General features: G+C 43.0%; 1 protein-coding gene across 2 annotated transcripts; it reads right to left on the bottom strand.

Moving 5' to 3' along the window:
* Positions 1-2,228: 2,228 nt before the first annotated feature.
* fosl2 (FOS like 2, AP-1 transcription factor subunit) lies at positions 2,229-10,379 on the bottom strand. 2 transcript variants are annotated; one of them, XM_046063127.1, is made up of 5 exons: positions 10,015-10,379; positions 9,715-9,834; positions 6,912-7,166; positions 6,426-6,533; positions 2,229-5,038 (listed from the first exon to the last, which is right to left on the bottom strand). In XM_046063127.1, the coding sequence occupies exons 3-5, from the start codon at positions 7,149-7,151 to the stop codon at positions 4,463-4,465; spliced, it is 924 nt and encodes a 307-aa protein (XP_045919083.1). In that variant the 5' UTR covers positions 7,152-7,166; positions 9,715-9,834; positions 10,015-10,379; the 3' UTR covers positions 2,229-4,462. The 2 variants fall into 2 exon arrangements, with proteins under 2 accessions (XP_045919083.1, XP_045919082.1); XM_046063126.1 differs by having other exon boundaries at positions 9,715-10,379.
* Between the last annotated feature and the right edge of the window lie 3,222 nt (positions 10,380-13,601).

The raw sequence follows: 13,601 nt of genomic DNA, 5'->3' as shown, positions 1-13,601 counted from the left end.
GAACACAACTCGACGCCCGATGAATCAAAACTTCACAGGAACAAACCCACATCATCAGAGGCTCTTGTTTCACATTGAAAGGTCAAAGTACATTTGTACCACCATAATCTCATTATAAACCAGTGGGTAAAGGAAGGGCAGTTGTGCCACAAGATGTGTCAGGTTACAGAATCAAAATTGAGAGACAAATGTTTATTGAACAGTACTACCTCACCTGAAAAACTCTATGTACTTGAGATAAATGAGATTAGCCAACTTTTGGACAAGGCTGTAAATAGAGGTGTCATATCTAAGAAAGAATTTGACTTCTTACATGTTAAATCAACACAACTACCAAAGATCCACACATCTCTGGAACACCCTCCTGGTAGACAAGTAGCAACAGGCATCAATTCAGTCACAGCCCAACTGTCTGCTTTTGTGGACTATCATATCAATCCTTTTGTTTTTGAACTACCAACCTTCTTAAAATACATACAATCGATAAAGACACTACGCATTTCTGAATCGACAATCTCATGTGCCCTGGATGTGTGAGCCTCTGTAGTAGCATTTCACACATGGTCTACAAGCTTTGGACCAAGAAATGAGACCTTGATGATCACACAGAACATTTCTAGTAGTCGCAACTTAACAATATTTCAATTATTTCAGTGTGGGGAATAATTTTTACTGGCAGCGCTGTGGTTATGCTATGGGCACAGTTTTATCACCAAACTATACATATAGTTATGTTGGACTTTTTTGAATTGAAATACATCTTGAGTGAACCTAGTGGCAGTGACTTAGCCCCGCCCTAAAGCATACCCTAAAAGAACATAATTCTCTATTAAAGAAGATTTGAAACTAACGATTGAGACCTCAAGCACATTCGGAAAGTGTTTACTGAGGTAATAAATCAAGTTGGAAGTTGGAAGTAGAGTCATTTTCTCATGGATGTTTATACAATGGGACTTTTTTTTTTGCAACCAGTGGAGTTGCCCCCCCCTACTGGCCATTAGAAAGAAGGCAGGGTTATGGCACTTCCACCTTGGCTTCACTTTTCAGACCTGGAGGTTGCTGCTTGAAGTAAACACAATGACATATTAGGTCTTCCGGTGAAAATTTCCAAAATAATATTTACAAATTCGACTTGTGGCCCACATGTAGTAAAGCAGCGATTTTGCTTAAAACATTAGAAGGTTATGCAAAACTCCATTGTGTCCAGGGCATTATTTACTGGCATTGTGTCATTTTTCCAGTATGAGATAACAGCCGTCTACTTTACCGGTGTGAAGGCAGAATTGTACTATTACGTTTAGTGACAACTTTCAGGATAAAACAAGTAGACATGTATGTAAATGGGCACATTATTTTCAATACGGCTATTTGCAGGCCTACTGATCCCACTGAAAATAAGAACCACCATGCATATCTGTACTAATCACTTAAACCTAGTGTTGTAATTCCCTCCTGTGACCACTTGAGGGCAGTAAACACTGATGATTTTAAAGACGCAGAGCCAATAATATGCCTAAACAATTCCACTTTCACAGCAATTGCAATACACAGCAGTGATTATAAATTATGTCCACTCCAATTTAATGGGGATGGACAAACATTCATAATGATAGCACAGGGATGTTGTATGAGAATTAATATGTTTTCTGTTGGTTATATTTTTCAGTTATGTGGCTGCATTGCAGCTGAAACAGCTTTATTGCCTGTAGAAGTCCAGTCAGCACTGTGACCTATTGGTAAAGGTGTACTGCATCCGTGTTGTGACAGAGTAGTAACATTTAGTTACAGGGGACATGAGCCATTTTAAACCTAAAGCATATACTGAACATATAAATACCTCTGAATGTGCAATGTAAAAAATATACATATTATTTCCTATGTTACATGTCTTATCACGTCATGTAGGCTGAGAGGCTTCAGTTGGGCTCTTTAATGAATAATGAACCTATATAACCTTTTTTTGTCTTCCTTTGTGTTTTTACCATCCACTTTTTAACCTGGGCTGAGCTTGACATCTTTAAATTCCACCAACCAAGTCAAAAATAGTGTCAAATAGTATTATTTTGGAATGATGAGTCTGATGATGATTAATAATGAGAAAGATGATATTTACACCAGTCAGTTAACTGAATTACTGTAAGTGGCTTCCCATAAACAAAACAGGACAATTTCAGGTTGGAAATATTTTTTTTATTATTATAATTCATTTAAATTAACAAACACTGCTATACATATTGCTGTTTTTTATTAATTTTGAATCATTTTAAACAGTTAAAGCGTTTGGAAAAGAAGTAAGAGTAGTTGAAAACAGGCGACAGACAGTAGATGACATGTACAGCAGAAGATCTACAGTCAATGGCTTTTTTCTACGCGTGTCGAGGGGCTCCAGAATATTTCAACATACAAACATATCAGACTCGCCCACAGTAATGTTTTTGGTTATCATTTCGCCTCTTTATGTTGTCATACAGGATTAAAGATGTCCTGTTGCATCCACGTAATATCACAGCCAGTGATCTTAAACCCAACATCCTCAAATGATAAATAGCAAACATATTCTCTCCAAAGTAGCAGCAGCTTATATTGGATTGCAAAGTCCATTTTCTGCATCCAGCGCAACAAAGGTCTCCAACCCCAACTTCTATTCCTCTGATAACAAAAAGGGTTTGAGCAAAGATGACACCCAACTGTGACCCCTGACATTATATATTCATTAGGAATGTTTGAAGTAAACAAAACAAAAAGTCCCGAATATCGCTGTTGTGTCCTCAGTGCGCAGTATTGAAAACCCTCATCCCTTTAGGATACACATGTATAAATAATGAAAAAGAAGTGCTCCATAGATCTCCCAAAATATTACATCTTCTCAAGGTGTCTCTTCTTTCATCTCAGGCCAGCTGTAGAGAGTCATCTAATCCCTTCCTTATTGTCAAAAAGTGATCACTGTCTGGCCCTTGTTAAAAGCCAACATGGCTTCACAAAGTTTCCACTGAGTACCTTGTCATTGGCATATGTTCATACACCCATAAATCAGCACATCTGCGTTGAATTTAAACATCATTTCTTTACTAAAAGTGACAGATTTACAAACACGGTATAAACAGGGTTGACATCATTGGCAGCTGGCGACAGTCTAGACCACAGTGGCTTTTTTCAAATTTGAGCAAAATCCCTCCTTTTAGACAAAGACGAACAATTTGCATGTGTCATACAAACCTTTTTGGCTTTTTGAAACCTGACCTGCGCTGAGAGGCAGTGTTGAAAAAGGTTAGACCTTTATTTGGAGAGCGTAAGAAACAAAGTACAGAATCCAGTGAAGGAGGGGTTTGTTCAAACTTTTGTGTCATCTTTGAAATGTCTGTGCTGGAAAAGACAAACCTTTCTTGATGTGAGACAATGAAGCGATGGAGTTTATCGTCCCCCCCATCATATAGTACCACCTCTGCAACACTTTGGCTAGACCATACAACAGCCTGCAGTCCTGCAACGTTCTTCACGATGGGGTGCGACTACACATGAGAGATATCCCTGACATCAATGTAAATCACATACACTTTGTCATAAACAGGTTGTAAAGTTCAGGTACAGAATCACTGAGGAAAAGCACATCAACACTACTGTAAAGTCAAGCCACTATGGCAAAATAGAAGGTATAGAGTATTGAAGAACTAGTCATTGATTGAAAGTTGGCTCATATCCTTTGCAACACTGAGAAGTGCTTTGGTCACACCGTGCATGACCGGTTTGCTTTTCTACAGGCAGATTAAGGAGAAGACAATGTCTCAACAAAACACTTTATAAAATTTAATCAGCACAGGCCATAAATACAATTAAAGAGATGGAAATAGCGTCAGAAACGTGTACACACTCTACGTAGCAATTCCTGAATCAAGGTCCAAGTTAGGAAAGGACAAATCTAAATGGAAAAAACGATGAGAGGAAGTCTTTGCTTACTGTCTCTTTCTCTCCTCAGAAATTCCAGTAGAATGCTGACCTCGTTTAGTGATTTATTGATTCGTCTTGGCAGAGTGCAAGTGTCGGCCACATGGCTTTTTAAACATTTTCAAAAAAATATATTAAGTACGCGCTCTCTAATTGCAGTCACATCAACTCACGATTGCCAGATTTTGGCATGTTTCTCTTCAGAACTGTCTGCTCAGTAAACAAGTTGACACTCTGGAGTTGAAATGGCGAAGGGGTGACTCTTCTTAGGATTGGTGCACACACTTTTACAAATAAAAAATGTACACTGAAGCAGAACAAGAAGAAACACACGGCGTAGCCCTTGTGGGTCTCCCTGCGGAGAGGGAAACGGCTCACATGGTCAGCTTGGTCTGGACTGTTGAATGTGCTCTTGGGTCTTTAAAAGACACTGAAGGGGAGGGGTGGGGAGGGCACGCGGTTGATCCTCATGCTTGCCTTCAGCCACAGTGTTTGTTTCTCAGCAGCGCCGAGCCCTCGCTCAGAGGGCCAGGAGGGTGGGCGAGTTGAGGGAGTCTGAGGACTGGTCGCCGCTGCTGCTGCTGCGCCGGTGGGCCTTGGAGCAGGACTCGGAGGAGGGTGAGGGGCTGTCGGGCTCCAGCATGCTCGGGTAGGTGAATATGAGGCTCGGGGCGTGGGGTGTGGTGGCCGGGGTGGATGCCGCCACCACCGGTGTGTTCAGGCTATCTCCATCTGTGCAGTACATCCCGCCGCTGACACCCCCACCACCCAGGCAGATTGGCTTGATGACAGAGCGCTGGAGCTTGCCCATCTTGTCCTCGTCATCCTCTGGCTCTTGTTTCACTACCACTTGGTTCATCTGAGCCCGGGTGCCCATGTTGGGGCGCATGGTGAGGGGGAGGGGGGCGCACTGCTGCTGCTGCTGCTGCTGCTGCTGCTGCTGATGGTGCCCTGATTGCTGGTGGCGCTCCTCGATGGGGAGCTTGCACACAGGATTGTGGGCAACCAGCATGAACTCCAGCTTGTCTTTCTCCTTCTGCAGGCTCTCGATCTCCTTCTGCAGGTCCGCTTTCTCCTCCTCCAGCTTCTCAGTCTCCTGTGAAGAGAGAGAGGAAGAAAGGTTGAGCACAACCAGGGTTGTTGCAGGTCACGGTCAGCACCTTAACTGCTAGGCCACCAACTAAGCAGGCTCGTTTTACCTTGATAAGCCAAGATATTGAGAACACGTGGGAAAAGGATCTTCAGCCTAATCAAAGCTTTGAACACATGTGATAACATCCGAATTTTAAGTGTCTTCGACAATAACTTATGTGTGTGTGTATGTGTGTTCCCACAATGAGCCAAAAGAGGGCACTGTTTGTTTGGGCAATTTGGACTTAACAACGTGTAATCTCAAAGCTTTCTGTGTGAATTTACATAATAACTGTGCTTTGTATGTGGCCCAGCAATATAAGAGCTGCATCTACAGACAAAGACAGCTCCTATAAAAGCTGTTTGCCAGTTCTAGACATCAGATAGAGATAAGCTGACAAGCTGCCTGAGAACTTTGACTCATGGGCAAAGGTATGAGGAAGTAGTACACAAAGAGCCAGGGAAAGGTGTCCAATGAAACACTTAAGTGAATGATATCAGTAAATCAAAGAGCAGACATTGTAGGAATATCGCGCCTTATTTTCACTGGAAAGCGACACTTCCTTATTTGTTTTGTTTTTTTAAACAGGCGTGTGAAGACGGAAAGGCGTTTGGTTTTTTCCCTTGAAGCAATGCCTCTGGTGTGTGTGTTTGTATATCTGCATGTGTGCGCAGCACGTCTCTATGTGGGATTGTGAGACAAGCAATTGGCCCCTTTCACAAAATGTCGTGCATTCATGGAGACAGCTGCCTACAGCAAATTCCATTCCTGGGTTTTTTTTTAAGGCCTGACAAGCTCAACCTCGCTGTAATTCGGCTAATTAGTCCATTTAGTTGCCGTTACTGTCTGCCAGGCAGCGTCGCGAAACAGCCCTACCTCTGTCTACAGCTGAGCGAGACAAAAAGCTTTTCATCGCCTGTCATCTCTTCACTCAGACCTTGCACTCGGCGAGACACAGCGTGCGCGCGCTCGAGAGTCAAACCAGTAATGTGAGGTTGTAAATTTAGGTGTGGAGTTCAATCAATCTGGACTTCTGCCAGGCTTCTGAACAAGTGAGACTTGTTTTTTTCCCCTGTGCAACATGAATTCCCTGTGTGCAAATAATTTCTTTTGTTGTTGTTGTTGGGGTTTTTTTGTTGCCATTTTTTATATTTTCTGCACCAACTATAAGCACAGCAAATTTTGCCCCAAAACAGGAAGCATCGGAGTTTATTAGCTTGAAGTGGTTGCCACATAAGAGGAACAAGATGCTTCAGCACTTACGAGTGATTTGTGGTCATTTTGTGTGATTAAAGCAGGGCCCAATAACAAATTCTGATCTTGTGGCTCCAGCTTTGAGGTTTCTACTCACCCCTTGCAGCATCTCGGTGAGCTCTCGCCTGCGGTTGCGGCATTTGGCGGCGGCTAACTTATTCCTCTCACGCCTCACCCTCCTTTTCTCTTCTTCCTCCGGGGTGAGCTAAGGGCAAGTAAAGAAGGAACACGGCAGGTAAAATAAGCTGTTTGACAGACACACAATCAATATGAAGCGAAGAGTATAAACAAGAGCTGGGTACTACTGAGTATAACAGTGATACAAATTTTGGATTTGGAATTTATTGGCATGATAGAGTAAACTCATCGATTTGCTTCTTTTTCATTGAACAAACATGATAATTTTATGATTTCCAATGAAAATAATATGGTGTTTTGTGTTGTTTTCACGACGAACCAACTTCAAATTGCTTTGTAAAAGATCTTCTGAAGCCAAATCCAGCCATATAAAAAGAAATCAATTTCTACCTATTGAAAATAAAATCCAGCTCTGTTACCCACACAGTCATCCCAGATCCCTCACCTGTTCGTCCCTCTTGCGTCGGCCCCTGGCGTCCCCGATGGAGCGGATTACCCCGGGCCGAGCCAGTGTGTTGTGCCCCAACAGCCCCGGCCCGTTGGTCAGGTGATGGCCGTACGGGTGTGAGCGCGTGTAAGGATTGGACATGGAGGTGATGACGGTGGGCTGTACCATCCACTGTAGGTCTTGGCTGGTCGTGATTGCATTGATGGTGGGTATGAAGGCACTGTTGGAGCCGGGCATGTCGACCCTGTACTTCTAGAAAGAGAAGGAATGAGAGAGATCTGATAAGACATTTTCTGGAAAAGTGGGGTGGCATCCGCTTGTAGAGGAGCAAGCCTATGCAGTGGTGTGGGTCAGCGCATGTAATTTAATCCCATAAGCATCTTACTTCATTTCTACGAGCCCTGCCTCATATCGCTGACAGCACAATTGCTGAGACACTCACCACCACCCACCATTATAAAATTCACACATTTTCCACATTTCAAGCTCACAGTAATGATTCAATCTACATAGGCAAAACACTGTGTATGTAACCCCTGGAGTGGAACAGTGACACATGTTGTGAATCATGTGGGAAAGCCCAAGGTGTCCAGTGCATCTCACTTCACTACAATAACCATGAGACAAAACATAGCACTGGGCAAGTGTAACACATGTCTGGACTGGCAGGAGGGTAAGTATACATATTAGCTGCACTGGTATAGTGGTATGTTTTATTATTAAATAAATCTAAATGATGCATTTGCCTATAGTCCTGGGTATGTCTAAAGCAACAATGTGATGCAAAATACTATGTGTCTGGTCTAAACTTAACTTTTGGCACTAAACCCCCAAATTGTGAATTTGGAGCTTCTGTCAAATCCCTAAAAGTATAAATATCTACATGGTCTTTATTTACAACCTACATCAATATGTGTGTGTGTGAATCACAAGTATGAGAACCGGTGTCAGGTCAGTGTTACTTCATGTCTCTAGAGTCCACAAACCTACTCGTGCGTGATTTACGCACGTCCCCATATCTCCGTTATTCCCGACTTTCCGTCGGATATCCCGGCAGTCTATTGGAACTTTGTTTATCTGGTGAGTCATTGTGTATGGGATTTGTTAAGCACATGTGAAACGCGTTGAGTTCCAGTAAAGGGGGAAGCAGCCAGCTGTGACAAGTCTGACAGTTAGCCAGAGATTTTTTTGGGCGAGCTTGGCTTCAAGAGCGTCAAAATTCACATTAAAAAAAGAAGAAGAATGTGTATGCAGTGTAGTGTGAAGGACATAAACATTCAGTGGAGTCATTACACAAATATAGAGAAGCCCAGGTTTAACTGGTGAAACTGCTGGTCTGATCAAAAATGCAATTGGTCTAATAAAAACAGAAAATGCCTTGTTTTGATATGACCCAACAAACCTAACAAAGAGGTCATGTTCCAGCCCGCTGTAATAGGAAACAGACTGCCAGTGTGTGATTACAGGGAACTAGAGCAATGATAAATACGGGCCAAAAGTCGTTTACCGTAAAGTTGCGTGAGCCTGACGAGGCTTTTCCACAGAAGTGCTCAATACGCAAGACTTGGGTACGGGTAAACAACCTCTTCCCGGATTTCTATCCTATTATTTTTTAACATATCGGCACGGCATCCCCATAACGTTACACTGGCACGCCTACAGTAGCCTATGTACTTCTCACTGAGAACGGATCAAAGTTTACTCTTCTATGAAATCGAGGAGACGGATTGCACGGGTGTATGTAAACAGAACGCAGTAATTTCTTCTTTCTTTTTTTGGCATTTTCTCGGTAAGGAAAAACAGGCTTCTGACCCGCGCTCCCGGTCCGTGTGCGCTTCCCGCTGGAGGAAATGTGCCATGTGCAGCGCGAGACCTGCCTGAGAAAATCAGACTTCATCAGTCTAATCCTTGATCATGTCATTTCTGCTAGTGCAACAAAACAAATACCTGCCACAAACACCAACTCTAACTGAACTAATATCACATTTTGAACAGCACGTCGGTGGCGCACTCCTAACTGGCTTAACTGGTGGCTATAAGAAATTAGACCTAACCCTTCTGTTAATGCCTGCATCAGGCAATACATGCCTGTTGCATTATCCACTATGTGTTCTATCTCTACCCGGTTTATTGACCGCAATGTTTTGCGCAACGTGAAAATAGCTCAGAGTGTATTATGTATGCGTTACACAGGATTTATCGTCATTATAATGCATGCACGGTAGAAAGACACAGTGATCTGTAATTGACACCTGGAAACCCCAAGCTCAAATCCGTTCCAATGTCTCATTTCTACTGCAACAAACAGCACACACCACCTTACATTTGTCGGTGTAACCTGAACGTTTAGAAGTTTTATTTACCATAAGGGCCAAATGAAGAATACATGTTTATTTTTTTATCTGATAAAAATCGCCGCGTCTTCGCATTTTACTGCATGTGCGCCACACAGTGCGTAAATGTGATATTTGATCTAAAGTACATCACCCGATTTTGTTTACATAGCCTAGCTTATGACAGAATTCAAATGGTGTGAATCCAGAATACTTGTTCACAGATCGAGTCTTGCATCTGTTGAGTCGCCGATGCAAGACTGTGTCATCAGTTTTTTCCCCAAGCGACCTGGAGAATTCCTATTAACAGAGGCGCGGTGCCGTGAGAAAAACCATGATCCACAAGGGCAAACAAGTTGTAATTTTAAGAGGGCGTGTGCTTGAAATTTAACCTAAGACACACACACATACATATATATATTAGAAACATATTTCTAGATAATATCGCGACAGCTTCCTTATGTTACCTGGTAGCTTGAGGTAGAGATCGGACTTCCGATCGTGCTGCTGCCGCTTGTGAAGGACTCTGGCTGGGCCGGAGAGGTGCTGCTGCCGCGGGACGAGGTGTCGTAGTTCCCGGAGTAGTCCTGGTACATGATCCAGGAAAGAGGAAGATTTCAATAGACTGTTTGAGCTCTGAACCCCTTTTTTAAAATCCTCGCAGTGAAAAGGCACCAGAACAGAAAATTCCTCTGGCTCGAGACGTTGTTAATTGCAGATATCCAGAGAAGAGTAGGCAAAGTGCAATTATGCTCCTCTAAACTAACCTGAAACACCTCACGGATATTGCCAGTTGAATAAATATTTTGTTGTGGGTTAGCCCTGCTTGTAGCCCCCTATTTCTTATGTGCCTTTATTATTCTTGAGCCGCATGTAAACTACACTATTAGAGATCCTCTCAGGTGTGCAAACTTCAACCTAAAGTCAGCAGCACCCCCTCAGCAGTCAAATCCAGTAGAGACAAGTGAACCTGTAGTTACAGAGTGACTCACGCAGGTTAACATTCGCTTTAAAGCCTATTGCCTGGCTAGTGTTCTGAATATTTTCCGTCGCCGTGCCTACTACACACTATCTGAGCTCTCTGCTGTTCACGGAACAGTTCTAACTTTTTTTCTTTTCCTTTTCACCACACTTCCTAGAGATGACTCACTTCAATGGCACTATGAAGAACTGCAACGGCTTTTCAACGCCAACGAAACAGCCTACGTCACGCCTGGGCGTTGCGACTTCTCCTAGGGAGGGGTCGTTTCTGGATAAGGCAGTGAAAAAGAAATATCCGCTGTGACCATCCTTCGCCCAGCGGACACTGAAGATACACTCGAAAAGCAGGGATACAGTTAAAGCAGCTAAAACATGTCTGGGGAGATTTATTTTTTGATACGGACGTCAGTGCCTGCTGTGGAGTTCACTATTTGTCTGACTTGCTTTGGTCCATTGACGCATGTTTCCTAAAATGGGCAGTTGCGTCAGAGAGCGCGTGTGGGTTTCCTTGGTAAAGGAAGCGTCAGACACTGGAGGGATTCCCTCCCCTCGCGCACTGCACTCCGGACTCGGAGCTCTCGGCGCGCGGGTCCCGGTCCGGTACTCATCAGAGCAGGAAAACGACGAATATTAAAGCTTTAAACGTACAGATAAAGAGCTTATGGGCGCAGGCTGGTTTAAAGTCGCGCGGCACACTTGTGCACACTCACTAGTGACTTTAGAGCATTAAAAGCATCTCATGGGAGTTTTCTGCGCCAGAATTAATTCGATATCCGCATCTGTGCTCAGCCAGAATGTCCTTAATTTATTGACGGCACTGAGAGGCCACGCGCGTATACCATGCCCGTTATTTCTGCTGCTTGAAGACACACGAGCTTAACATCCACCGGCTTTCATCTGTTGCTGTTCCTGTTAATAAAGACCACTCAAAATGATTGGACATGCAGCGTTTCTGCACAATCGAGTCTTTGTGTTATTTGGCGGCGACGCATTGTGCGTAATTTGGAGAGGTGGCATGGAGCGCAAAGGGATGGCACAAAACACAGCATGATCCCATGCAATTGGTCAAATTAATGTGGCCCACTGGTTAGGTCTACACAAAAGTACAGCGTGGATGCTTCAAAGGAATCTCAGTGAAATGTGGGCTAATTGTAATTCGGACGCACCTCATAAACAAGGGCACAGCGCCCAGAATGTGACACCTTACACGATATGAAATGGCGTATTAAGTATAATCCAATCTGCCATGGTTCCTATTTTAATCTGTACCACCATAACTGGTTATGCTGAGCTCTCTCAAAGCTGTTTGCCGCGCATGTCTTTGCCAGAAAGAGTCGCTCCCATCAAAAAGTTTCAGCTGCAGTGTTCAGTCGGGGGAAGTTGTGAGGAGGGAAAATAATCCGCAGGGGGTTTTCTAAGGTGACCACTGGCAGCGGAGGGACTCGTTTATGCGCTTGCTCATAACGTGAACACGTCACTCAGATTGTAGGCAGGCTGCTCAAGCCCTCCAATATGTCACCCTTTCCAAAGTAACTGGGCGTCATATTCGCTGCATTACCTTTTGACCCGCGCATTGATCTATGTGCAGAGGCTGCTCTGCAGTCCCTCCCGAGGTTCTGGTTATGGGAAATTGCGACAGAAAGCACGCAGATGTTCAATAAATCTTTATTTGAATGATATTAATTAATGATTAGTGTTTATCGTCTGCCAAAGGCACAGCTTTTGAACGGTAACGGCGTTGCTAAGCGACACAGTTTGTGCTAAATTGCTTGGGGAACTCTAATCTGCCATAGTCCTATAATTAATGCTGTAATATAATTTGAGATGCACCCATCGGCGTCAATTTGGGCAAAGCAAGGTATGGCACTGTGACAGCTTCTGTTCCTATATGAGTGCAATTTTGATCTTTAAGTACATAATGAGATATCACGCAAAAAAATTGGAATCCACAACAAACGGCGTTATGTGATGCCTGTCAGTCAGATCTTAATGCTCCAATTTGCCATTAGTTTCATGGATGTTGATGGTAAATGACATTTTCGGGGATTTATTAAAAAAAACTGGGTGTCTAAGCGCCGCAGTGCAGAAGCCCAAGGAGGCAGCCAAGGCACGTGACAGATATAGGCTCGGGGGTCATTGTGCGCACTGGGGCCGGCTGATCCGCAGGTCGTGCGCCACTGACGCGTCGGTATCCCCTCGATCACACATCATAAAGAATCAGATCCATATAGAACATCCCATCCAGGCTGTCGTCCACTCACAGAATTATGATAACTGACAGACTATTAGCAAGAGGCTTACCTGGCCGTGGCCGACGTGTATCATAGGTGCTCGTGACGCAAGATGGTTGATGGCCCTAATGCTGCCTTCAAGTACCCGTCTGCTAAATCCGAATGGGGGGGGGTTGTAAATAAAGGCCAGTCACCCGTTTGGTCAAGTGCTTTTGGTTGACAGTGATGAAAAAAATTACTATTAATATATTAATTAATAATGTTAAAATCAGTTTTGGCGACACTTGGCTGCATGGCGCAGAGCTGTATGCAGCAGCTGTAAGGCAGCATAAATTCAATGAGACAGGACTATGGACATGGTATTGTGTAATAGTTCAAGTGCTCCATTGTGTGCATTTTATTTCACACATTTTCTTTACATAGAGGCCTACATATCACACATTCCCCTCAGGCTACTACTAGTGGTGGAAAGATTCAAAGAACATTCCCTGAAGTTCAATTTTGAGGAGTATTTACATTTGATGTTACTTTATGCTACATTTCTAAGGTAAATATTGTACTTTTTTACACAACTAAATTTGTTTAACAACTATGCAGATGAAGGTTGTACAAACATATGATCAGTTTATAAAATATAAGGCTTTGTAGGAGATTATACTACATAGATTAGTTAGAAGCGCCACACCAGAATCCCCAGGATCACTGGAAGATATAAGGGCTTGGAGGTTCTAGACGGTCTGCAAGCTCAATAAATGTAGAAAAGAACTTGTCTTTCAAAATGTCTATGTATGTTTAAATCAATTTTGTGATTACTGTTAAATAAGCCAAAAGTTTATTGCTAAGTTGATGTTCTACCTCTGTTTAAGTAAGTTATTTATTTATTGTTTTGTATATGTTGTTTCCTACCATGTCTTGAGTAAACAGACAAATCCAAATCTATATTTTTCTTAAAGAAAAAACAACTAGCTACACTATTAAAATACTGCTTATAAATGTGTCCATCAGCAGAAACCATTGTGCTGCATAATCAGTACTTTCATAGTTGGTACTCTTAGTACATTTTTTTGATGATGCTTTCACTGAAATATGATTTTGAATGCAGGACTTCTACTGTGGAGCATTTTTATATGGGAGGATTGCCT

This window comes from Micropterus dolomieu, linkage group LG11, assembly GCF_021292245.1.
Source record: "Micropterus dolomieu isolate WLL.071019.BEF.003 ecotype Adirondacks linkage group LG11, ASM2129224v1, whole genome shotgun sequence".
Lineage (NCBI taxonomy): Eukaryota > Metazoa > Chordata > Actinopteri > Centrarchiformes > Centrarchidae > Micropterus > Micropterus dolomieu.
This window is presented reverse-complemented; position numbering and strand designations above follow the sequence as displayed.